The sequence below is a fragment of the Zingiber officinale genome, chromosome 1B (genome assembly GCF_018446385.1).
Source record: "Zingiber officinale cultivar Zhangliang chromosome 1B, Zo_v1.1, whole genome shotgun sequence".
Classification (NCBI taxonomy): Eukaryota; Viridiplantae; Streptophyta; class Magnoliopsida; order Zingiberales; family Zingiberaceae; genus Zingiber; species Zingiber officinale.
Window position 1 is genome coordinate 163,380,486 of NC_055986.1, and position 25,818 is coordinate 163,406,303.

General features: G+C 37.2%; 4 protein-coding genes across 4 annotated transcripts; 3 read left to right on the plus strand and 1 right to left on the minus strand.

Annotated features, from left to right (window-relative positions):
- The first annotated feature begins 501 nt into the window (after positions 1–501).
- Positions 502–6,126, plus strand: LOC121988374 (phosphatidylinositol/phosphatidylcholine transfer protein SFH12-like). Its single transcript, XM_042541759.1, has 14 exons — positions 502–677; positions 812–1,592; positions 2,237–2,483; positions 2,664–2,763; positions 3,100–3,366; positions 3,484–3,561; positions 3,650–3,751; positions 3,822–3,871; positions 3,963–4,056; positions 4,355–4,489; positions 4,913–5,018; positions 5,107–5,471; positions 5,661–5,735; positions 5,870–6,126. Exons 2-14 carry the CDS (start codon positions 1,547–1,549, stop codon positions 5,909–5,911), a joined length of 1,707 nt encoding a protein of 568 aa, XP_042397693.1. The 5' UTR covers positions 502–677; positions 812–1,546; the 3' UTR covers positions 5,912–6,126.
- Positions 6,127–9,136: 3,010 nt separating this feature from the next.
- LOC121988397 (protein POOR HOMOLOGOUS SYNAPSIS 1-like) lies at positions 9,137–10,317 on the plus strand. The gene is made up of 2 exons (XM_042541793.1): positions 9,137–9,434; positions 9,729–10,317. The coding sequence occupies exons 1-2, from the start codon at positions 9,138–9,140 to the stop codon at positions 9,876–9,878; spliced, it is 447 nt and encodes a 148-aa protein (XP_042397727.1). The 5' UTR covers position 9,137; the 3' UTR covers positions 9,879–10,317.
- A 115-nt stretch (positions 10,318–10,432) lies between these two features.
- Positions 10,433–12,336, plus strand: LOC121988390 (protein POOR HOMOLOGOUS SYNAPSIS 1-like). Its single transcript, XM_042541779.1, has 8 exons — positions 10,433–10,505; positions 10,821–10,900; positions 10,992–11,167; positions 11,271–11,323; positions 11,400–11,427; positions 11,509–11,564; positions 11,643–11,667; positions 11,832–12,336. The coding sequence occupies exons 1-8, from the start codon at positions 10,455–10,457 to the stop codon at positions 11,939–11,941; spliced, it is 579 nt and encodes a 192-aa protein (XP_042397713.1). The 5' UTR covers positions 10,433–10,454; the 3' UTR covers positions 11,942–12,336.
- Positions 12,337–12,569: 233 nt separating this feature from the next.
- Positions 12,570–24,551, minus strand: LOC121988382 (glycosyltransferase BC10-like). The gene is made up of 11 exons (XM_042541768.1): positions 23,979–24,551; positions 23,754–23,870; positions 23,057–23,157; positions 21,457–21,528; positions 20,151–20,232; positions 19,987–20,067; positions 19,379–19,417; positions 16,479–16,544; positions 13,538–13,687; positions 13,053–13,181; positions 12,570–12,939 (listed from the first exon to the last, which is right to left on the minus strand). The coding sequence occupies exons 1-11, from the start codon at positions 24,225–24,227 to the stop codon at positions 12,919–12,921; spliced, it is 1,107 nt and encodes a 368-aa protein (XP_042397702.1). The 5' UTR covers positions 24,228–24,551; the 3' UTR covers positions 12,570–12,918.
- Between the last annotated feature and the right edge of the window lie 1,267 nt (positions 24,552–25,818).

Consider the following 25,818-nt stretch of genomic DNA (forward strand, 5'->3'; position numbering starts at 1 on the left):
GTACTTTTTTGTTTGTTGACACAAGGTGTCTATTTTACACTGACTAATTCTAAAAGTGCTCAGTCATGCCCCACGAATATCTTTTACCGATCACCAAAATAAATTAGAAAACATTTACAACAGATGACCTATCAACTTAACATTCCTATATCAATCATCTATTAAAAAAAAATTATTTATTAATTCATCGAAACTTAAATTGAATTCTTAATATTTATAAAATTAAAAAGACACTCTATAGCCGTACCATTATCCTGAGGTGAATTAACCTTATTTTCATCATTAGAGTTGATGATCGCTTGAAATCATCATTTGTCATTAGAGCCAAGTAGTTGCAGGTTTTTTTCTTCTCTACCCAAGGATGATGTATCATTCTATGTAGGTCTCATTGCTCTCTCTTTGTTCTTCAGCTTACTATAATTACTTTAGAAGCGTCCTCCCTCATGACTATTTAAACAAATGTGCTTTTTTTTTTAAAAAAAAAATGACTTCTTCCCTTAACTTTGGTCACCCTCTTAAATTCACTTCTGCATAGTTCCTTGCTCTTCTCCGTAGTTCTCAAAACACCCAAATCTTGCCTCTATATGTTGACATAGTTGGTATTTAATGGAGCACCCAAATCTTCCAGTACTGGACGAGCCGAGAATGGTGAGGGCTAGTCGTTGAACATATGACTTGTAAGTTTATGTGAATTTGATAATTACTTTACTTTTTGCATAAAGGTTTGCTTGCTCCTATGTCGTTTAATTAGTTCGATCGAGATTGTTCATCGTAGAGATGCTACTGATTCATCGGTGTGTGCATGCGACAGGTTGACTCTTTGCAAATTTTAAAAAGCGTTGACAAAGAACGGAGTGGCGTGCATTTCGGCGCTCGGTCGTCCTCCTCCTCCTCCCTCTTCCCTATCGCCGTTTGCCAACACACGGCCGAAGACAGAGTCAACGCCATCCGATAAAAAAAGGACAGATTTTTTTATTTTTGCTTCAGCTACAGCTTGCAATCGCATCGTTGCCTTGGTGTAGCTCTCGCCTTCCCATCAGCAAGGTCTTCTTAAGCTGCTCGATCCCCCATTCGCCCTTTTTCTCTTCTCTAACTACCGGATTGCTGGTCTCGCCGTAGCCCCCCATTCACAGGTAATGCTTCTTTCCCCTCCCCCATTTCATGCAAAAAAATATGATCTTTGAGAAGAAAGTCGATTCCCTTGTGGTGATTGTGAAGGGCTTCTGCAATGCCATTTGACTTTATTCGTGTCAGCAACAGTTGGAGGATCCATTTACTATTTCTTGAGTTCCGGACATTTTCCATGACAGCTCGCATTGGATTTGAGTTCTTGTTTCAACAAAACTGACGATGAAGAATCAATAGAAAGATTCAAAATATATTCCATCTGTAGCTCATACCTCTTTCCCTGATAATTTATTGTTGTTTAATTACTGTTATTGAGTTGCACATTTCAGGTGCTTGTTGACGCCCTGGTGCTCTTCGCATGACCACTTTACTCTGCCTTCTGATATCTTGAATCAGGTTGAACTTGCAAGCACCAAAAATGTGTGAAGTCATGTCGGGACCGCTGAACCAGATTCACAAACATGGTATACAAAAGACGAGATTTGGCGTGTTTCATCTGTTTGTTTATTTTCCTCATCCAATTTTGTTTGTTATGATCAGTAAAAGCATTAGAGCATTTCAGGATGCAACCATGTGGCCGTTGGATTTGCCTGGAAATTTCTGAATAGATTTTCTTTTCAGTTACCTACAAGATCATTTTAATTTCATTGATGAAAGCATCTCCTTGTTCTTGAATTGTAGTTTGATTCCTATCATGAGAATATGGAAGTTGCAATAACAATTGCAAGGCATGTGATCAACCCCAATCTGTAGTGCATTTTAGTTTAAGGTTAGTCTAGAGGAATTTAGTTATCTCGATAATGTAGGTCTTCACAGGAGTATTTATACCACCCTAGGATTTGAGATACTTTAGGTTAGAAATATAAGCAATGGTCAATCTAGAAATCTCATATCAACTCAGGAAGCTTGGTGCCTTCTGTTAGTGACTAACACATTACAAGATTGTAGATGGCACAAAGAGATATGAATGCATTACATATCATTCTGTAACTTTCAAAATGATGATTTTGGTCTAGTCTATTATTCCTAGGTACACACGCACATAAATATAGAGTCTAATGGGGCTCTTTGCTGAAATATTTAAAATCATGATAATTTCCATTTTCAGGTCTTGATGTGATCTCTGAGGATGATAGGAGAACTAAGATTGAATCGCTAAAGAAGAAGGCACATGATGCTTCCACAAAGTTCAGGTCTTTGTCAAAAAGGCGTAGGAGAAGTAGCAGGGTCATGTCTGTCTCCATTGAGGATGTTCGCGATGCTGAGGAAATGAAAGCTGTTGAGGCCTTTAGGCAGATTCTCATTTTGGAAGAGATGCTTCCTTCTAAGCATGATGACTATCATACGATGCTCAGGCTTGTCACTTGCTTAATCTTTATTTTGAAATGACTCATTTTTCTGATTTTTTCCGGTAGCTTGAGAATCAAGCTCTGAATTGTTCCTTTTCAAATAACTCATTTTCGGTTGCTAATCCTTCAAGTTTTTATTGTATTTCCTTCATTCTGCCTTGTTAATGCAAAATGCATGTGACTCAGATTTCTCAAGGCCAGGAAATTTGACATTGAGAAAACAAAGCAAATGTGGGCAGATATGCTCAATTGGAGGAAGGAATTTGGAGCTGATACAATTTTAGAGGTAAAAAAAGTTTTTTTAGTTGATAAATTTTCTCTGTTCGTGGAGTTATTTCTGTCTATGTTAAAAGGTAAGTTATATGATGGACCATGTGCAACACAGTGTAGCACATTTCTGAGTGTCGTAGCTTGCTAAAGCCAATTTCATATTAAAAAAAGATACTTCACGGAACCTAAAAACATTAATTTGCAATCAACTATGCTCATCTTACTTTTAGTTTGGTAATTAATTTTCCATTGTTATCTTGATTCTATATACTTATTTTTCTTTGCTACATGTTTATTCGTCTGTTGCATTTCAGCATAACACATTCTTCTTCCTCTTTCCATTGTACATTAGGACTTTGAGTTCAAGGAACTTGATCAAGTCTTAGAGTACTATCCACAAGGTCATCATGGTGTAGATAAAGACGGCAGACCTGTCTATATTGAAAGGTTGGGTCAAGTTGATGCCAACAAGCTGATGCAAGTCACAACCATGGATCGATATGTTAAGTACCATGTAAAAGAGTTTGAGAGGACTTTTGCTGTCAAGTTTCCGGCTTGTTCAATTGCAGCAAAACAACACATTGACCAGAGCACTACCATCATTGATGTTCAGGGAGTGGTATGCATGACATGACTTTTCACTACCTTTCAAATATATCATAGTCTTCATCCTTTGTCAATGTTTCATTTTTCTCTCTCCATGTCTCTGATATCACTTTTGGCTCTAATAATGTAGGGTATTAAACAATTCAGTAAAGCAGCAAGAGATCTTATAGGACGTCTTCAAAAAATTGATGGTGACAATTATCCTGAGGTACCCTAAGTATTCGAGATAAATAAATTCTAACAGATTATTATACTATTAGAATCTCCAATGAGTGTAACTGTTTGATCTACTTCAGACCTTGTGCCGCATGTTCATCGTCAATGCAGGCCAGGGATTCAGACTGCTTTGGAATACCATAAAGTCCTTCCTAGATCCCAAAACTACTGCTAAAATCCATGTAAGAATTTTTGCCTCTAAATGGAGTTAGCACAGTATAGGAATTTATCATCTAAAAAATTTTCTTGCAGGTTTTAGGAAACAAATACCAGAGTAAGTTGCTAGAAGTAATTGATGCCAGGTATCTTCTTTTGTCTAGAGTCTGGGAAGATTTAGGATCTCTAAATAATTTGCTTATTTACAACTTCTAACTTCGTGGGCTGATTGACAAGTGAATTGCCGGAGTTCCTTGGTGGCACCTGCAACTGTGAAGGTGGATGCCTTCGATCGGATAAAGGTCCATGGCAGGATGCTGAAATCTCCAAGGTGGTTGTTCGCATCCATTTTTGCTCATACTCTATTTTCTCGCTTGCAACCTTTTATATGATATTGCATCAAAAGTTTAAAAAGAGAATCTTATCCATATTTTAAACATCAGCACTCTTTGAAAAATTGACAAAGTAGATTGTTCAAAATGGTGCTGAGGAAAAAAAAACATTTCTGAAGTAGTGTTGTATTCTAAGGTGACAATGATATCATCTTTTCCCCCGTGCTTCTCTACTTTCTCTGTAAATTTTGGTCTTCCTGGAATTGGTGATACTGAAATGATTCTTGTTCAATGAAGAAGCATGATTCCTTCCCTCCCGAAGCACACTTAACAGCAGATGATAAGTGTTCTATTTCTCCCAGCCCCCCAAGGAGCACTATTGAGCACCCACAGATGTCACCTGTACGGGAAGTAGACAGTACAAAATGTCAGGTAACTTCATATTCATGATGTTTGAATATGCAAAATTTTCAATTGCTAATTGCTACAATCATCAGGTTTAGCTTAGGTTTAAATTGAGAAATATATCCTCAATGGTTCACCTTGAAGAAAACAAATCAAACCTATTCTATATTTGAGAATAAGAAATCAAAACTATTTCGGGTTATCTCGTGCCCCTTGTCTGGAGGCTACTTGGCTAAGGCTGAATAAGCCCCGTGATTTATCCCCTTCCAGAGTGTGTGGGGCCGCCCTAGAAGGACCTTAGAGCTAAGGTGACGACTTCACCTTTTGCCACCCGAGAATAAGAAATCAAAGAGTACAAATAAAAACTATTGTAGTTCTACTGGACTCGACATCAAGATAAATGAAAATTTGCTACACTAGCATTTAAACACAAGAATTTTGCACATACAGATTACTCGTGAAGAATTCCCTGCACCATGTTCATATGGCGGTTTTGATCCATATGTGGACAAGGCTGTGGATACTAACTGGAGCAAAAAGTCTGACATCTCTAAAGGTCCATATCATACCTGCTGATGCAAGATCAGAACTTAAAGCTTTCAATCTACTGTTATTCCAAAGTTTATAATCCACTTGCATTACAGGTTCTTATGATGTCTCTGAAATTTACAAAGGTCCAGATGGATTTAGTAATCAGATTTTATCTGGAGCCATAACGATTGTCATGGGAATTCTCTCCATGGTCCGTGTTGGTCAGAATATGACACGGAAGATTGTTGATGCAGAGATCAATAACTGTTCTGGCAAAATGGACCAGAGACAGCTACCAGCATCGCCTGTCTCAGCAGTTGAATATTCGTGTGCATTGAGACGCCTGGGAGAGCTTGAAGAGAAGGTAACTGTTCTCAGCAATAAGCCCACTGAGATGCCACCTGAGAAGGAAGAGATGCTAAATGCTGCTGTTAAGCGTGTGGATGCTTTGGAGGTGGAGCTTGCAGCAACAAAGAAGGTATCAGCTTAATTTCATATGTTTGTCATTGTTTTTTAGATGAGCGATCTTCCCCCAATTTGTGTAGTCATCGTGGATCCAAAGATTATGAGTTCTCTACTGGCTTTTGTGTTTAAAAATGGCTCTTAAGTCTTAACATAGAATAAAAGATGCAATTATCTAATGCTTCTAGTTTATGATGTTTTTCAGGCTCTTGAGGATACTCTAGAGAAACAGAAGGAGCTTCTTGCTTATGTTGAGAAGAGAAAGAAGAAAAAGAAGTTTGTAAGTGTGACTATTTTTTAGTTTCGGGTGCATATTTTATTCAAGGACAAAGCCAGGATTGTGAAGCTACTCTGGAAACATCACTCTCTTTATCTCCTCTCTTGATCTTTTACTTCTGTTTCTCTCAATTGCAGAATCCATTTTGCTGGAAGAAGGAAAAAACTCTGGTCTACTGAAACAAAATTAACAAGTTGTCACCATAAACATCCGAGTGTACATTAAGCGTCACTTACGTTTGCGAGACTGATCCAAAGTTTGAGTTGAGTATCTAAGTCATGACCTTTACTGGAAATCATATTGTATTGTCCTGAGCAAGTATTTTTTGCGATGTGAATAATTATAAACTAAATACACTATTTGCTTCTGTTTTCAATAAATTATACTTGATGAAGGTTTCATTGTTTCAATGCTCATCCTTATATCCTTGTATTAACATTGAGCATTATGCAACACTGCTCTGGCATCAAAGAAAGACTTGTACATTCGTGCAAAGCGCAAATCCCTCATTGTTGAAGTCGAACTAATAGGATCACTAGAAGGGTTTAAGAATATTTGCATGGAACAATGGTGTGTGCTAAAGCAATGGGGAAAATGAACAGATAGGTTTCCAAAGTTGGTGAGTTTATTTTCATCATTGTGGATGGAGAAAGAACTTAATTTCCAACAATGCTGGCTTTTCTTTGAGTTAGCATTCTTAAGATACCAGTACAGCATATTTAATGGTTTTTTTATAATGCATCTTCAGTCCTTACTAGTTAAGTAAAGAAGTATTACCTATATTATGGTACCATCTTTTATTCAAGTTAGAAGTTGTAGCAAGATTTTCAAGCAAGCACATAGCATCGGTTCAAATTTCTTCTTTCTTGATTTAGTTATGTTTTGGTCGAATAAATCAGTCGTACACCATGTCATACAGAAGCTATTAGTTATCACTTGATGTTCAAATCGTAAGTCTACATGCCTCCAAGTCCTTTGTTTGAAATTCTTGGGTGAGAGCGGTATTAGGATGGATGATCCTTTGGAAAATTCTTATGGTGCACTTACTCTTTGCCTCCGGGATAATAATGCAACGGTAGAACACTTTCTTAATTTTCGAGACATCTAAAAATCGAATTTTAGTTTCGATAAATTAATGAATAAAATTTTTTTAATAGACAGTTGAACTAAAAATACTGGACTAATGGACTGTTTTTTATCAGTGTTTTTTAATTTATCCTGATGATTAATAAAAAATCTCTATAGGACTAAATCCGTTACCTTAGGATTAATTGGTATAAGTTGAATAGTGTCAAATAAAAAAATAAAAACCGTAAAAACATTTTACCTAAGATAGTGAGATGTCAAATCTAGAGAGTTGAAACAATGCCCAAATGGTATCAAAAGACCTGAGTTCCTGTTAAAATTAAACGAACCAAAAAGTTAGCCATAGATGACCATCTGTTAAAATTGAACAAATTGTTAGAGATCAAATAAAAAAAAAATAGATTAGCATCCTAAAATAAAACTGATTTACAAAAAGAAAAATCTCAAGAAAAATGTCAACATAGATATATAAAATAATGAATCTATAAAAATAAAAAATGGTGGGCCATAAAATCCTTGAATTTTTTCTTAAATTTTTTTATTCTGTGTATCATTACTCCTTGAATTCTTTCATTTATTGGCCACCAGGATAAATTAAGAAGTGCACACGACGATCAACCCTGAAGCCTAGCATCCTTTGATTACGTCCTCTATTTGGAGGAAAAATTTCTATAAATACATCATAACTAGATATCGAATCACGGATACATGAGTGACAATCTAAATATCCTACCGCGGCACCATAGCTTCGGATACCAATCCAATTTTAAATCAGCACCTTCACTTCGTGTTCGATGATTCAATATTTATTTATTTATTTTGGATTTAGTCCGTATTTATCGGATAGTTGGAACTCTATCTCTTGAATTCCAATAAAAAAATAAAACTTAGATGTTCTACTCATCTTTCTTTTCTGATGGCAAAGGTGAAATTGTCATCTGAACTATCTCTCTAGGACGATCTCACGTACTTTAAAGGAGATAAATCATGAGACTCATTTAACTTTAGCCAAATAATCTTCCTAAACAGAAGATATGAGATCACTCGAAATAATATTTACACCTATCAAGAACCATACCTCACTCCTCACTCCTCACTCCTCACTCCTGCATTAAAGGGAAGAATGGAATTTACAAAACTACACACTCATGTGGGATAAGATGCATACTAACCTCCACGAATTAAAATAACCCAAGAACATAGAAATTTTGAGACAGGCAAATAAACAAATAGTCTATTTTTCTAACATGGGAGAGAAAAGGGAAAAGTATCATACCAGTAAAAAGGTGGTTAGTTTCGTTCATCTTAATCCGTACTTAAATTATATAAGAAAATAAATCATAACATAAACTTATAACCGAGGATTTTTTTTTTACAATATTATATCCTAAATTAATAGGTGAATTATAAAATAAATTAAATCATTAAAATAAATATTTAAATTTGATTAGATGTTTTTTATAAGTTTGATCTCAAATGCAATTTGAGTTTAATTTGTTTAGATATTATTATAGTCTTAATTTTTATTTATTTATTTATTTTTATATTTTAAAATTTATTAATTTTTTTTAATTTCTTTATTTAAAAAAGACTATAGTATGAACTCTAAATTCTAAATTAAAAAAAAAAATTATACTAAGGTTCAAGAATTATCACTTGCAAGGGATATATATCTAGAGAGAAAATTGAGTCTGTATATGTTTGATGTATATTTTTAGAATATGCTCATAAGTCTGGGTACCCGGATGCATTTTGAGATGTCTCAATTCACTTTTTGAGAATCGAGCGCTTGGATGGACATCTAAGCATCCAAACACGTGAAGGTCGTCCAAAAATATACATCGAACGAATATACAAGTTATCATTTTACTGATATACTATGGACCATTCACTACGGAATAGTCCTGACTGATTGTTCGAGGCGCTTAGAATTAAGTCAGACATTTTGATTTTTTTAAAAATAAAAAAATAAAAAAAATTATAAATCATAAATTCGAAATATTTAAATACATATATTATATCGTGTGAACATCTAAATTATAATAAATTATTTAATATAATATATTAAATTTATTTACCGTACTACCCAACAAACAATTTAGCAATATACAGTGTTTTCATCTTTAATGGTTCATAATGCGATATCTGAATCCGAGGCCTCTTCTAAGAGACCACCTTCAAATGCCCCTTTGAGGGAATCCTCTATCCTCTGAGGACTGATATTACTTTTTGTGTTTTTTGGGCGAGAGAGAGAGAGAAACGGCCACCGGCTGACCGGCATTGATAAAGCTTCACTCATTTTGGTCGCTTCTGCATTCGATGCAAATGGCTTCTACTGATGGATTGCTGATATCCCCCTCCGCGGCCACGAAGATGGAGGCGGAGGAGCTGGCGGCGCAGCGGCGAATGCAATGGGAGGTGGAGTTAGCGCGCTTCTTCAATTTTACGCGGTCCGCCCCTCCGCCCGGTCTCCGGTCCCTCCCGAAGGGCAAGAGATATTGCTCCAATGGAACATGGATCTCCTCGGAGTCCTTAGCCACTCTCCTTGTACACAAGCCAAATCCGCACTCCGCTCCGGTCCTCTCCCTCACCGTTCCAGCATTAGCATGCGCTCTTGTTCGTCTTCTATTTTCTTCGTCTTGCATTGATGTCTAGGGTTATGATTTCATTGTTAACTCTCTTTTGTTTTTTCTTGTCATTTATTTGCTATTTAGCTTTACCACAGAAACTGCACCGTTTTTGTCTAAAATTGTAGCTGGCTTAATTCTCCGTTCTCAGAGCTTCCGGTCTTGTCTTTACTATGCATGAAAAGCATTGCTATGGTCTTATAGCGCCAGTAGCTCATGATTTTAGCAAACCCTAACTATTTTTTTAATTGAATAGTGAACTGACAGCCAATTTTCTCCTTAGGAGGAACACTACGTTTCAAATCTCAACTTCTCATGGCCGCAAGTGTCTTGCGTTCCTCAATGCCCAGTTAGAGGCAGCAGGGTGGTCTTTGCAAGTTACATGGATTCATTCATCCAGGCAAGTGAAATCGTTTTTTCCACTCTCTTGTAAATTGTTTTCTGTCAAAAAAAAGAAGAAGAAATCTAATGGAGTTCCGAAATCGGTTGTTTTCGATGTATAGAATTTGTTTTTGTAAGCAGGGTTTTCTTTGAGCGTCTACATATCTTAGTGGCATTCAATTTTCCAGACTGTATTGGTTTGGACATTGGTACAACCAAGATTATCTGGCCTTAGATCATCTATTCTCACCTGAACAAACTGTTTTCATTTGCCCCCACGGGCTAGCACAGATGATTCATGTAGGGGTGTTGTTACAGATAAGTCCAGAGTCGATTCTTAGTGAATGTGTAATGTCCGCTGATTATCTCAACCCTCCCTGTATGTTCTACTGTTGTTAGATAAAGTTCCCCGTGATTTATCCCCTTTCAAAAAATATGCCAAGGTGACAGTTTCACCTTTTGTATGTAGTGTCTAGGATTTGTTATCTTATTATTTGGATAATTTGAAGTTCCTATGATGTTAGGTCCTTGCTCCCTGTCATTGTTTATGGCATTTCAATGTCTTGCTTCATTGTTGAAAAGAAAAATATTTTTGATCTTGTGAGTATTGCAGCTTCAGAAGTTTGCTATGCGGTTCTCGACATGTTCTGATGCAGAATCATTCCTTGGTTTTGTGAAGGTGCTGAGTCAACACATGTTACCTCATTCTTCTTTTCTTATTAAATTATTCCTGGTGAAAGCACAATCCTCTATATCTTGTTTTGTTTTACATATTCGCCTGTATGAAGTAGCAATGTCTTCATTTTTTTTTAAAGCTCTTGTTTTCTCAGGAATTTGTATAACTCTGACCAAAAAAAAAAACATTGCATAAATTATAATTAAGCAAATTGACAAGGAAAGTAGCCCAAGAAGCATATTTATAATGGTAACCCATTAAGAAATATCTGTTCAATGTAAATTGATATAGATTATTTATATTTTAATATTCTCAAAGGAGATGGTGGATGATGCTCCTCATGAATGTGAAATTTCATCTCATTCTGAAATACTTTCCCCGGCTGGCCTTTATACTAGGTATGGATCTCCGTGTTTTTTCCCCTTTTACTTTATTAATGGTGTAGAATATTTACAAATGATAATGAATCCCTTTGCATGGTGAATTAAGTGTTGAAGAGCCTATGCCAATGAATGATGGGGGAATTCCAGCTTCTGATGACAACAAAGAGCCGGAGTTATCACAACATTCAATGCTCTTTAGCAGTGCTCCATCGATTTCTTCTGAGCTTCCACACAGCTTTACGGAGCTTCTAAACAATTGCTTGAGCGACAATACTGAAAAAGGTTGTATAGGTTTAACTATTCTGAAATCTTGTTTCAAGTTCCAACAAAGACTTTTCGGCTTCTATCTTTATCTTATGAAGGTTGTATTTCCGTTCATCAACAGTTATCGATCAAACAGTTCATATAGGTGAACCTGATCTTGGATCTCATGCTAAGGTACATTTCACTAAGTCCTTGAAAATCATATGCTCCATTAGTATGCCCACAAAGCACTAAATCAATTCTGGTGCAGGAGTACCTGGTGAATCCTTTACGACAAGGTATTTAAGTTGAAAGTATCGTGTTGGATGAACTCATTCTATTTTCCAATTGTTTTTCACTTCATTTGGTCCGACTTGCAGCTGCACCTGAGCAGCTTGGATCAATGGAAGAAGGTGACATCATGGCCAACATTGAGGTACATTATATTTCTCTAACTTGCTGCTGTTTATGTATTTGTTTTGCGCACTCATACCTTTTGGTGCTAGCTTTGCAGTGCATGTCAGATGCTACTTTTCATGGTACGCCATTTTCATCTACTACTACCCATTCTGAGCCCTTTTTACATGCATTGCTAGAAACGTTTGCTATCGTTTGTCGTTCTCTCTAATGTTAGGTTGTATCATGTCAGATCAAATGAATTAAAAAGTAGTAATTTCATTTTATTTATTTTTGGCATAAACAGATATGCTCTCCATGCTGGAGAAGACTATCTATGAGTTGGGTGGTAACTTAGCACTGGAGGTGACTGGCCCCTCTTTTGATGAAAGGCGTGTTAATTCTCCAGGCTCTTAGTTCCGAAGGTCAAAAAATTGCAGTTTTGATGCTTGGCAAGCACAACAGGTTGTAATTATGCAGTCAATCTGCTATTACAGAAGCAATTTGTTTGTTATTCCCTTAGAACTCTGAAAAAGAGGAAATAGCAGTTAGCACATCCCTACCAATGTGACAGTCGTTGAGCTTCTCTTTATGGGATTTTAGATGTGAAGAGGGGATAGACTTTAGTTTTTTTCCTGAGAAAAAAGTGAATGGGCATGAAGGCATTGATTGTTAATTGGCATAGAAAATGACATTTCAACAACTCTCTCTTTTGTCCATGGCTAGAAATGATAAGATAATTCAAAGACGTTTCTTATGTCAGTGAAAGGATATAGCAAGATATCACTTGTGGCATTAATAGGAATACAAGGGCATCACGTAAAAGTAGAAGTAATTTAACGTGTGTTAATTACATTTACAGAGTTTAAACAAACAATGTGATTTTTTGTGAAGGGGGGAGTGCATCTAACACGTGTCCGTTCTTCTCCACACAAATTGCACTCTTAGTAGGCGTAATATTGGTCTGTTACCAACTCAAGAACAAGTTCAATTTAACAAGGTCAATAGCTGATAAAGATAACATTCCCCGGCAAGAACTATTGTCTAACATGAAAACAAGTTCAGTCGATAAATATTCTCCAGTAAGAATTTTGGCCGAACCTAGAACAGATATCCTTGGTCTACGTGGCCCTTATTAAACTAACTTGACAAGGTCAACAATTATCAAAACGGCAGAGGTCGAAAAGAATTAAAAGGAAGAACTATACATATTCTTTCCAGAATCTATAATTGTGAAATTATTGCTTTATCATTCACATCCATAGCTCAGCTCACAGTTGATATATTTGTTGCCTGCTCAACAATTTTATGTGAAGAATTCTTGGAGAGAGTTTTACGATTTTTACCTGCTCCTCAGACTTGTAGATGAACTGTCGTATAAACGCATCTGTTCTTCAATTTATAATTAGCACTGACTGAAAAGTGAGAAACGAGTTTTATTCTTAGGGAACAAGAATTGATCGATCATGTCATGTACATGTGCATATGAAGTAAATGAACAAGATAGATATAGTGAGTCTTGCATTACCGAATTGAGAAGCCCCATGACAGCAGCTCGTGTGAATTTCCTGGCAAAGAGAAAGCACTTCGATGGCATTCCCTGGCTTCTGCACCACTCCCTCCGGTACTCGGTCTCGTAGTATATATTATCTATGCCCTGCATTTCGAAGACATTTGAGATATGATACTCAATCAAGGCATACTGATCATCCCAAGATTTCTGTACCAAAATCCTTTGGTTTTGGTTTAATCATTTACTAATGATCAAATTCCAACGTTTCTATAGTTCAAACTTTTTGAGCCACTAAACCTCATTATTGAAGTGAAGCGTTTTATCTTACAAGACTAATTGTTTGCTTTGCTACATGTGAAAAGCGAATATACTACTAGTACTTGACTAAAAAGCGAATTTGATAGTATAGAAACGTTGGAATTTGATATGTGATTATCAAATTCCAACGTTTCTACAAGACTAAAAAGCGAATATACTACTAGTACTTGAATATCACATGCCTTTATGTCATTGATAAGCTTGGGTGTAGCATCTGAAAGCTTGTATGTGACAGGATGCCATCCTCGCCTTTGGCGATCTTTGGACGACGAAAGATCCCATAATGTATGTGTCAATGCTCTCCGTGTAATTTCACCTTCAAGGCCCTTTTGCTGGATAGTGAAATTGGACTATTAATGGCTTCAATGACATGAAAAACATGAGACTATAATACACATCATAGAAACTGTTAATCTAAGGTCACAAGCCTCAGAAAATAGAAATACCAAAGACAATCACGAAGTAGTTCGTATGTGCATCGACTCCAAGTAGCATATTTTTCTTTAATAAGATCTCATGGCCAGTAAAACAGAACACAAAACAAATAAGAATTGTTTATAAATAATTGTCATATTAACGTGGGATAGCAACAGAAGTGCCTACGGAAGCATGTCAGCTAACAGCACATTTAAGATTAGGAAATAACTTTGCATGACTACCACAATCAAATCAAAGTGGCGCCTGATACCTTGTGGCAACGTCACCTCTTCTCTCACCGCCACCACCGGATCTCGCGCCACCAAACCACATAGCATACTCCTCCGTTGCCATCTCTCGCGCCGTCAGACCACCTTTGAACGTGACTGGTTCGCCCCCTTCCAGATTGCTCTTGCCGCCCTCATCTTTGTCCTTCTCGCCTAAGCTTCTCCACTCACAACCACGTCGCCCTTTTGCAACCCCGCAACAGGGCTCCACCCTGCAACTCCCTCTAGTCGTGCTCAGCCTCTAAGCCCTCCAACCTCCAAGCCCTCACTGTTGTGCGTGCTCTGTCATATTTCACTTCTCAGAGCCCTCCGACTCCAAATTCCGACTCCAGCATCTGGGGCTCAGCTCCCTGCCTCCTTACCTCCTACTTCCAGCTCAGGCCCCAGTCGCCCCCAAGCTCCGTACCTCCTACTTCTGGCTCAGCGCCCTTGATTGCCCCAGTTAGCCTCAAGCTCTGTGCCTCCTACTTTCGGCTCAACGCCCTCGATTGGCTCCCTAGTTGACTGCTAGCTCCTTGCTTTCTGCTGAGCCCCCAACGTATCTCTGATCGGCCCTATCGTTCAGACGTCGTGACACATATTCCACTCCTTCGTGCTATAAAAAAGTCTCACACCCACGGGCAAGGTACACGTATACTTTTACGTACAACTACATACACACATTTACTATGGTTCACATTCTTCATCCCCCTCGCGGGAGACTCACTTGAGCATCGGAGTGAACGAGCCGAGGCACCCCGGCCTCCATTCTAACCCTCTCCTGCGCTCCTCTAGTCCCCACAGGTTCCCAGACGAATCGATTCTCCTTGCAACACGGTGACGACCTTCTACAACTCCGCAAGAACTTTCCCACCTCCCTCCAACTCACAACGACTCCATCAACACAAAGGACAATTCGACCCTATCTTCCACCAAGTCATGGCGACTTCGTTAACATCAGTGACACTCATTGGTGGCCCCCTCAAATATAGGTCTTTTGTCTTTTCTGTAAGTCCCCCGGGTTAATTTTGATGTGATCAACCAGGTTAAGTTAGGTCCTGTGTATTTGATCCTTGTGTCTAAGTGTGCAGGAGCTTAGGAACACAAAAAGTCAAGCAGAAAATGCAGCGAAGGATGACACGGGAAGAGAGTCGATGGACTCTATGCATCCGAAAGACGAGGTGCCGCGAAAGAGTACACCGTCACAAGAAGGACACACATGGCGGTCCGAGAGACGAGAAGTCGGGGAGGAAGGTCGGAGTTGGATTCGGATAAGCTCAACTCCGGTTGACAGGAGCATCACCCTCTTTAGCTGATCTGCCTCAGGAAGGCGCCTTGAATGGCTTGGACGTCTTCCATAAACAGTGCCAAAGGCGCCTTCCAGCTCATTGAAGGCACCTTCAATTGATCGTTTGCCGAAGATAAAGTTTTATCTTTCGCGATAAAACTTTACCGATCAAAGGTACCTTGAACCCTCTTGAAGACGCCTTCCACCTTCGAATAAGATTTTCCAAGAACTATAAAAAAGCACTTGGAGCTAGGAAATATTTAATAACTTGAACAACAAGTCTTGTACTCTTTCCTAGTCATTCTTTTGAGCTGTCAACTTCTGTAAGAGGCTTCTCCACCTGCAACGAAGAAGAATTCTAGTGGAGCACTTTCAAAGGCTTGGATTAACAATCACCTAAGTTGTCCAAGTAAATTTTTAGCCTTCTTACTTCTTTCTTTTAGTTGTTCATTTTTATGTTTAAATTAATTATGCCTACTAATCTAAGTTGAAAGAACAAGAAGGGGTTAATTTCATTTGACAGGCAATTCACCCCCACTTGCCGCCCCTGCTGCACCAACATTTTCTTCATCTTCCCAAAAGATCTCAAGGAGTAACGCACGTCAACAGGTTCGTTGACTGGTGGCTTGACCATCCATGGTATTTTAGCCGGTACATGCCTCATAGCCTTGCCACCCAACTGCTATGGAAGCTTAGCTCAAGTGCTTGATGCTTGAAGAGAGCTAAGAAATGTTTGTCGCCTTTTTTTAATGCCAATACTAGAAGAATCGAAGACCATACACGCAATAATCCAGTGTTTCCATACTTCTTACAATTAACATAGTGCAAAAGCAGCATACTGCATATATCCTGATTGTGCAACATATTGTGGGAATGCTTTAGGATGATCCAAATTCAAATCATTATCATTTATGTGACCGCATCCTCAAATGAAAATTGTAATGTTTGTCGCAGATATCTTTGCGGCCATTAAATGCAGATAAATTACAAGCTATAAAATAATTTATTTCTTTTTAAACCTTCATATCTGCACTTTTATATACCGAAAATGCATCCAATATTGAATCAAATAGTAGCACAAGGGTGCCAATCTGCATGAATTTAGCCTTAAATGAACAAGAAGAGTGTCTATAAACAAACACAGAGTCTTACTGCAATCAGTGTCTGAACATAATGCTCATCTGGTATACAATTGTGCTCCTTGGATGGATCTGCAGGCTGCAAAAGAATGATTAAGTTAGCTACGTCAAACTAGCTCATTTTTATCAATTGTTGTACTAAAAAAATATAAATTAAGTGCTTAGATTAGACAAAAGCTTGCACAACAGATCTTCATAACCAAATTTATATCTTGCCCAAAACGCATTCAATACATAACCAAAAGCAAAGTTCATAAGCCATAACAATCAACAATAGAAGGCCTCTTAACCTAACCCTTCATCTTCCTTATTTCCTCATCTCTTATGGAAGACAAAGGGGACTATGGAATTCTAATGATGTTATTTCGTTAGACAACTCCCTAAAGACGACTGCAATCATGCTCATCAATGTGTGAGCCATGAAGCTTTATGTTTTTCATCATGAAACTTTAATTGTTTTTGCATCTGAATTTCAATTTTGACATTGAAATATCAGCAGTCCAAAATGCCCAAATCATGTACCCTACTTTCAAAATTACCAAATCACATACCTAATATCCATTTTACCTCTTCTCATTTATCCCAATAGATTGCTACAGTTGATTGAGGTTATTTTTTTTTTATATAAATACGTAGATTTTTTTTTAAGACCGATTTATGTTTAAAAAATTACTCCTCTCAATATATTAGTCAAAACTGGCTGATAAACCTAAAGAACTCGGAATAACATGAAACCAAATCTTATGTGTTCGTCTAGTTCTTCTGATTATATATATATCCTCAAACATCAATTTGACATAATATATTGAGAGCAATGATTTTTTAAACATAAATCGGTCTTTTAAAAAAAAAATTAACCCTAATCGATTGGGATAAATGAGAGGGGTAAAATGAGTATTGGATATGTGATTTAGTAATTTTGAAAGTAGGTACGTGATTTGGGTATTTTAAAAAGTTTACTACGTGGTTCAGTAAAAAACTGTTGCAATATAGATGTTTATCGTATGCACCCAAATGATATCTAAAAAGGCTCTTTAAAACCTTTTGCACGGCTAATTAGTTCACTTGATTGGCATTGTTAATTATAATGCAGCCTGTTGCTTCAAATAGTATAAACTGCGAAACCAATCTTCCCGACTTTTGTCAGTGGCATAAACTGAGACTCCTTTATCAAATAATCATAATCCCATTTGATGATGACAAGACTAATTGTAAAAATTATCTAAATTGTGATGAGAACTATCAAGTACACACTGTTGAGTTATATATCTCATCAATCTTTATCTTAACAAGTTGTGTAATAACATTTAGAAATATATTTAAAAACTCACCTAGCCCCTTGTGAAGCAGCTTTAGTGTATCTAGACTTATGTCAGCCAGGAAAATAGACAATCAATCTCAAAGTTGGTGATAGCTAACTCTTTACTGGTAATGGTAGACCAAAGATGGTGGATAGCCCCCTTCCACATTTTCCCAAGGCTGCTGTTAGTCTCGTGATTTTGGAGTAATGCAAATTGTCACTCCATTGAGGAAGAAAGGAAGACTTGGGAAGGGACTCAAATAAGGGGAAATGATGCATAACCACATGCAAGAATTCTTCAACTCTTGAAAAATCTCGTAATCTCACAACCAAAGAACTGGAATAAAAGATACTTCCTATAAACTTTTGACAACCGCCTAAATATTGAAGGCATCTATTCGAGAAAGAAAGCAGAGATCAAATAGGTCAAAATTGGTGAGAGTCTTTTTTACCTGCCTTCAAATTTGAGATGAGCACACATTGGAGCATATTGAGAATGCAAGTGCTTTCAAGGACATTTTCATCTTCATTCTAGATCAAATCCTGGAAAAGTTATCTTATTCAACCAAGAAATGCATATGAATCTGGAGGATTTGTTCTCTATCAAGGAGATCAAGTTGGCAGTCATTCAATAGGGAAGGAAAAATTTATAGGCCCTAATAAATTCGCCAATGAGTTTTATCACAATTTCTGGGACTTGTTGAAACATAATTTTCTACATATTCTCGAAGAATTCTACAAAGGTACCTTAAGACTGGCAGAGCATGAAGAAAGGATCGAGAAGTATAACAAAGGTTTTGGCAGACAATATTGTTCACAATGTCCTGATAACAATATTGTTCAAGCCATACCATTTGCCTGAGTATATACTCAAAAACTCAGCTTGTGCCATCAATTCCATTAAAAAATTTGACATGCACCTTTCTCTGGAAAGATTGAGAAGTGGTAGGGTTTCATTGCAAAATGACAAAACTGGTAGATTTTCTCCAGCAGGCTTGATGCGTAGCTGGTAGGTATAGATCTGGGAAGGAGTCAGTAAAACCTATACCAACCAGGTCAAAGCTATAGTTCCAAGAATATTTTCATTAACTGAGAGGAGTCATATTCAAAGCTATGGAAAGGAATCATAGTTTATTCATCACAAAGAAGTCGAAGTCTCGGTGTGGTTTAGGAGTAAATACCCGAAGTATGTAGACATACTGGGAAAAACTAAAAGGTGCTATTTATGTTATTGTTCTTTCATTTAACGTCAGGAAGATAAGACGGTAAGATTTCACATCAAAAAAGGAGAGAAGAATTTAGGCTTCATTCATCAAAACAGTATAAGACTTCAAAAAATATGATATTCTGTTGGCGACATTGATCGACCAGATTACATACTCCCTTTGATCAATTGTGAAGTCAAAATGTAGGCAATTAGCAAGTTATAATGAGGTCAGTCTATTCCTCACTGATTCTGCAATTGATCTGCTATACTGTGCTACAATGAAATGCTGAAATCTCAGCAAAAAATGCTGCATGCCTCAACTATTCATGAGTAGATCTCTCAAAAATACTCAAACAAAACAAAGAAGAATGTTAGTAATTAAAACCGAGTGGGAAGAACTACTTACAAAAGGATGATCCCTCCAAAACTCTGGTAAAGACTTCCTCTAGAAACAGTTACAAAGACACTTGTCAAATAAATATAAATGTTTATTAGACTAAAAATAAATATCATGAGATCACATACTATGAAATAAAGGAGAAAACACCACTTTTGCCTTTGGTATCAAAGTCAATCTATCTAGCTGTCTGCTGGTACTTAAATCAAACAATAGCCAAAAACTAAAATGCAAGGTACTTAAATCAAACAATAGCCAAAAACTAAAAATGCAAGCCAACCCGTTGCAGGAGGAAGTGACCTAAAATTCATCTGAAAAGGAGACACTAGTGGACTAGGATGCAAAATATTAAACAATGTGGGAGGCCTTCAAAGATGGTGCCCTGACTAAATGATCATAAAATCCATAAAATCAGTTTGAATGTTTTATCATTCAGAGTTGCTCAATTTATTAACAGTGAAGAATCATCAGTACTCTCTACTTCAGATGATTAAAGCCTGTCCCTTATTCTCTAAGATACAAAGCATGGAGGAAAAAAAAGGGACAAATAAGATTTATATGACCACAGGGACACTCTATACTAAGTTGAATGATGAACTTAGAATAGGCAATCATACCCTGCAATGCTTTTCGAATTCTGGTAAGACTGCATCATCATTGATCATAACTTGAGCATGTTTTCTTGTTAACACTACCCACTAAAAAAGCCACAAAACATCATGTTAGTATCATACAGAGTACGGCCATGAAATAAACCAAATTCAGAAATCTTAGTCAGTACCTGAGATCCTTTCCTCCAATTGTAGACAGGAATAACTGGGTTCATTCGTGGATTATAACGACCCTCTTTGGTATCAGCAAAACTGTTTCCAGTATTGTATAATCAGGTACTATTAGAACCTTGAGGCCATTACAAAGATATATTCTGCAATTTATAACAGCTAAGTCTCCTCATTTGAAATCTATGTTTCTTTGTAAGTGTGCATATGTTCTGAGTGTATGTGTGTGGGGAAAGCATAATAATAAATGCAAATTGATTAAGGATACAATTTTCTGTGATTGATCAAATTGCTTTTGTCTAGCAATTTGAATGTGCTTCAATTGGACAGGTCAACTAAAAGAGAAGCCAAGACAATGCCTTATCATGTAGAACGGAACTTAGCCAATAAGGAATTTTGCTACCTTAGGAACATTATTTACAGCTTCTATTCACTGGGACTTTGATCGTCAATGACCTGATCTTGCTTTTATTATAAAGCATAGCGATGGTGCCAGCTGTGGTCATCCAAAGAGGAAGAAGATATTGCAAAGCTGATGTGACCCTTTATGCCAAAATATTGACCTTGCACTTACAGATCTAGAGATGGAAGAGTTGTCACCGGGTAACATCTGTTGCAGACAAAAGAGTTCTCACATTGAGGACATGCAAGAAATGTCACTAGGGTTTGGAGTTCCAAGGGAGTCAACTGAGATACCTAAGCCACTACCACCGAAGATGAAGCACACGAAAGGAATGGAGTTAGCACTTGATACTCATGCAAAAGGATTCACTTCCCATGGTGCATTTCTTCTACCGCTCACCAACATGTTACGGTTCCCAAGAATTCAGTGAAAGGCACAATTAATTCTACACTTGCTCTTCTCCTTTCATTGCTATTAATTCTAAACCTTGACTCATGCAGTTGAAAAAATTGTTGAATCAATTGATGGCAGAAATTGCTCTGCTGGAGGTGTAGAAGCAATGCCCCTACTGCTCAAGCAAAATTGATAGATTCACTTCAAACAATTTTATTTCAAAAATGGAGCTTTATGTTCCCTTATGATGCTAATGAGCATAGATTTATCAAGGCCTGTGAACCAACACTATCCTGAACTATCCAACCACCAACGTTGGACTAAACCAAAACGAAAAACAGGAATTTATTATGTATATATGACACAAAAAGTTAGTCTAGCAATATTTGTATTGATAAACCCTTTTAACTGTTCAAAGAAAAGCAAACAATATTAATGCAACGTTGAGATTGCAGAGACATACAAATAGTGTGTAAAATTGTTCATGACAAGCAGGATCAGAGGAATGTTACCTGTCTATGAAGCTAGTTGTCGTAGACATTATGTATTTGTAGATGTAACTGAAGTTATATAATGGAATGCAACTGCCAAGATAAAGAGAAGTATTATAAGTCATTGTTAAGATGTGCAGAGGTCAAACAGCTACTAGTTGATGACAGGTGAGAGCAGTAAAGATACATCTAATCAAGTTAAAAAAAATTGTTTCTGTGTGTGTGTGTGTTGTGCATGTGTGCATGGCAGCGACAAAAAGTTCAAAAATCATCATGAAAACCTACCAGATATGAACAAATATGGAAAGGATCTTCCTAAAAACTGAAGCAACATATGTCTCATTTAGAAGAAAATAAACTGACAATATTTAGGGCATAGATACAGGAATTGAATATTTCAAAGATGTACTTATAGTGGAGCTTTGATATTTAAACTCATCATTTATCCTCTTTGTTACAAATAGGACCACTTTGACACCAGTACTCAAAGTGAACTCATGAGAGACTAACACCCCTGCTGATAAAGGGCAGCCCAATGCATGAAGTTCCCGCCAATGTGAGGTAACAGGGAAGAGTCTATTGTACGCAACCTTATTCTACATTGCAAGAGGCGGTTTCTGCGACTTGAACTGACACCCTTGATCATGTGTAAAAATTCACAGAATCTATCTCATAGAAAGATTCACACCCATGTTGCATGCTCATGATTATGAGTCTGTGTAACATAGAAGTAGAGCATAGCATTGGGAGAGTTGGAAAACTCAGTCATGTTTTAAGATATTGTCACTGTTTTTATCAGCACACTATTGCAAGTTCCATTACTAGTGACCTAGCATCACACAATGGAGGACAAGATAGATGTACCCAACTCAAAATAATTGAGACTAACACAACTTCATGACTATTGCAAATTCAGAGGCTGTGCACAAGGTAAAAGAAATTGAGCTAAGCAAAGGCATGCTCTTACACATGATCATAATCTATTGATTAATAACAACAGAATTTTTAACATCTGCCTAAAGACAATTTTTCAACATATTTATATCAACAAAATAACTTTGATATGTCAATAATATAGAACTCTTTGAAGATTAATCCAACACCTTAATGTTAAGCATAATGAGATCAAGAGTGATATTAATACCAAGTAGCTATACTTACTCATTAATCACTTAACATATGGAGAAATGGAGTTCCATGCATACTAACAACAACGACAACAATAAACCGAGTCCCATCTATCTAAAGTTAGATATATGAATTATCATCTATTGAATTTTAGGGTCAAGACCATGCTACTGAGATTTTTGAGTTTTGGCACAAATTTACAATGGTTGTTAAGGGCTATCAAAATATCAAGGCCTAAGAGCACCATTGAAAAGATCCTCATATGAATCACCTAGAAGAGCACAATATAAAATATTAGTTATTTGCAAGATAAAGGAATGTAAGTCAATGGACCCAATCCCAGGGTAGCAAAATCATAAATAATGATTAAATACCAAGAACCACCACCTATCTGGTTTAATATAGTTTGCATAGCATCATAACCAGGAATTCATTTTCATTGTTTAGACTTTAATCATCAACAAATAATAAAATCAATCAAAGAAAAAGGCACCTGTCTGACAGAAAAAGAAATCGCTCATTAAAAGAATCCTTGATCGCATTTCTAAGCAAAATACGCTCTGCTTCAATCATGCTAGCCTCTCCCCACTCTACCTGAAACAAAAGAAGGAGCTTTGAAATAGTAACAATTTAAGCAGTTCATTTTTACATATTGACATGAATATAATGCCGATAATAAAGGTTATGCAGTTGAGTAGCACCTAAGGCTAAACAGACACAACTATGGTAATAAATAAGCATTTTGGCTAAAACCTCACCAAGTCAATATTGCTAATATAGTAACGAGCCATCAATAGCAATCTAATGCCAACTACAAAATGATGTTAGTTGTTTCATGCGTTGTAGAAATGTGGCAGCATATTTCTCGACCCAAGATGAAGAAATGAATGAAGAATATTGAGCATTGAAGTGGTCGATTTCAATCCAATGTTTACCAACTAATATTGCCTAAATATTTCATGGAAAGTAACGATCAGACAAGAACCAACATTACCAGCTGATAATTTTATTCATGGCTTCTCAGTAGATGTTGTATTGTCGTACCAAATTTCATGGTTGGTCAATCTCAGCAGACTGATATCAGTATAATCTCTAAATGTGCACAGGAGGATAACATGAAAGAACATTTTTCCTTACAAACAACAAAAATGGTTCGTACAACTGTAGAAGCAAAGAAGATGGAATTTAACCTGTATGCTGTTGTTGACTTGACGATTATAAAAATAGGCAGATCGTGTGGTGGCTTCATTGAGTATAAACCCGGGCCTGGAGTGAACAAAGATCGAAAATTTGCCCTCTTTCTCAGCCTACAATGACAGAATCTGAGAAAAAAGTGTGCGGCAGAAATAAAATGGAAGGGACAGGGAGCTGAACGAAGTAAGAAAAATAGAAGGAAAAGAAAAAAGAAAAAATACTTGAAAAAACGCATCCCAGACGAACTCCAAGGGAAGCCGATTGCGCGCTATGAAGAGAAAGGCGATCTTGGGCTTCTGCGTGTCGACGACAGGTGGGGCTTCAGCCGCACTATGCTCGAATACTCGGGAGAAGGAGTAATGGTTAAGCAGCAGCAAGCAGAAGCAGGAGAACAAGAGGAGCACCATCAGCAGCAGCTTGATTCTCCATCTGCCGCTCCGATGCTGCGGCAAAAAGCTCCTCCGCTTCATCTGTTCCTCTGCGGCCCCCTCTTAGATCTCTCTATCTTCCTTTCCAGATCACTTCCATAAGAAATCAGAGAAGACATGTTCTTGCTCGACCCGAGGAGATGCGCAACTCCCCGTCCGCAAGAAGACGAGATCTGATCTGGGTAGGAGATTTGAGGAGGGTTGGAACTGCTTCAGCTGCATACCAGGGAAGGGCAGAATCAGCTGCTAGTGCATGATCTAGAGGGTAGTCAGAGGAGAGGCGGCGAGGGCGAAGAGTGGAGAGGGGCGGTGGCTCGTGACAGCATGTGCAGAGAGTCTTTTTAGTTTAGTTCTTCATCGAACAACCATCTGGTGAGAAGCCACTGTCGCGTTCAGTAGAAGACACGTAGGAGTGGTGAGAGGATAATAATAAGAGATGGATTACATAAAATCATATTTGTTATTTTAAAAATACTTTTATTATATTAATGATTAGTAATTATTTATAATTTACTTTTTTCATGGGTTGATCTAGGGGATAAAAGGACAGTCCAAAATAAATTTCACAATTTTAAATTCTCTGTTACGGTAAATTTGTTGGAGATGCCCTTACTCTAACATATTAATTTAATTAGATGAAAATAATTTTTTAACTTATCAAAATTATTTTGACATAGTAAAAAAAATATGAATATATTTAAAATTATTTCAGTAGCTATTTAATGATTATTATAGGGTTATAGTAATTAGTATTATACTAGCTTCGATACGTGCTTATAGTGTTGACAAATGTGAAGTCATTAAAATTCTTAATTTTTTAAACCAATTTACAAATCAATTTATAATATATAATGTATGCAATTATCAACTTTGTCAACTGATACAGTGGTAAAGGGAGCCACCGTGTATGAGTCAAAAACAATAACAGCAACTGAAGTCAAAATCAAGAAATCAAGGTGGTTAAAGGTAGAAAATTATCAGTTCACTAAAGTCAATCGAGTGGATGACAACAGACCGAGTGAACCTGAAGGGTCTGATCGGCCCGGAGATTCATTGGAATAGATTGCTCGTCCAGCTAGGATGATTATAAAGAGGACATCAGATACTTACAACTATGACCAAATAAAAATTAGTCTAACCTGCCTGTCCGATCGAGCGAGGAATGACTTACTAAGCGAGTGATCATGGAGAAGAACAGCCTTGAGCGACCGGGTGGGGTATACTCGCCGAACAATTCTCTCGCTTGGCCAAACAGTAGGATATCTCGTGTAGCTCATCATATCTTTCTGGAAGTCAGTGCCGCTGATAGAGGGGCATGGTCAACAGGTAAATCGTACGATGAAAGCTTCTACTATCATGTTAGAGATTTGCATACCCTGTTAAGGAATAATGTCAGAGATACTTTTCTCATATGTCTTTTCATATGACAGTTAGGACAACGTGTACATGCCTTGAGAAGCGTGCACGTCTACTAATGGAGCACTATATAAAGGGAGTCCATGTACCGGTGATGGTATGCGTTATTTGTGCTTGAGCTCCTATTGTTGCTATAATTTTTTATCGTCTTTGTATTATTCCGATGACTGACTTGAACATCGGAGGGTCAATGTCGGGACCTCTTCTGTAGCTTGGC

Bases quoted from the DNA above. Each gene is read 5' to 3' on its own strand.
- LOC121988374 (XM_042541759.1), top strand. From the start codon at position 1,547: ATGTGTGAAGTCATGTCGGGACCGCTGAACCAGATTCACAAACATG. The intron at 4,057-4,354 runs GTGGTTGTTCGC...TGTTCAATGAAG, and splicing joins AGGATGCTGAAATCTCCAAG to AAGCATGATTCCTTCCCTCC. The intron at 5,472-5,660 runs GTATCAGCTTAA...GATGTTTTTCAG, and splicing joins AGCTTGCAGCAACAAAGAAG to GCTCTTGAGGATACTCTAGA.
- LOC121988397 (XM_042541793.1), top strand. From the start codon at position 9,138: ATGCAAATGGCTTCTACTGATGGATTGCTGATATCCCCCTCCGCGGCC. The intron at 9,435-9,728 runs GTTCGTCTTCTA...TTTTCTCCTTAG, and splicing joins CAGCATTAGCATGCGCTCTT to GAGGAACACTACGTTTCAAA.
- LOC121988390 (XM_042541779.1), top strand. From the start codon at position 10,455: ATGCGGTTCTCGACATGTTCTGATGCAGAATCATTCCTTGGTTTTGTG. The intron at 10,506-10,820 runs GTGCTGAGTCAA...ATATTCTCAAAG, and splicing joins CATTCCTTGGTTTTGTGAAG to GAGATGGTGGATGATGCTCC. The intron at 11,668-11,831 runs GTACGCCATTTT...TGGCATAAACAG, and splicing joins GTCAGATGCTACTTTTCATG to ATATGCTCTCCATGCTGGAG.
- LOC121988382 (XM_042541768.1), bottom strand. From the start codon at position 24,227: ATGAAGCGGAGGAGCTTTTTGCCGCAGCATCGGAGCGGCAGATGGAGA. The intron at 23,158-23,753 runs GTTAAATTCCAT...CTTTTGTTTCAG, and splicing joins AAGTCAACAACAGCATACAG to GTAGAGTGGGGAGAGGCTAG. The intron at 16,545-19,378 runs GTAAGTAGTTCT...ATTCTTTTGCAG, and splicing joins TTTGGAGGGATCATCCTTTT to CCTGCAGATCCATCCAAGGA.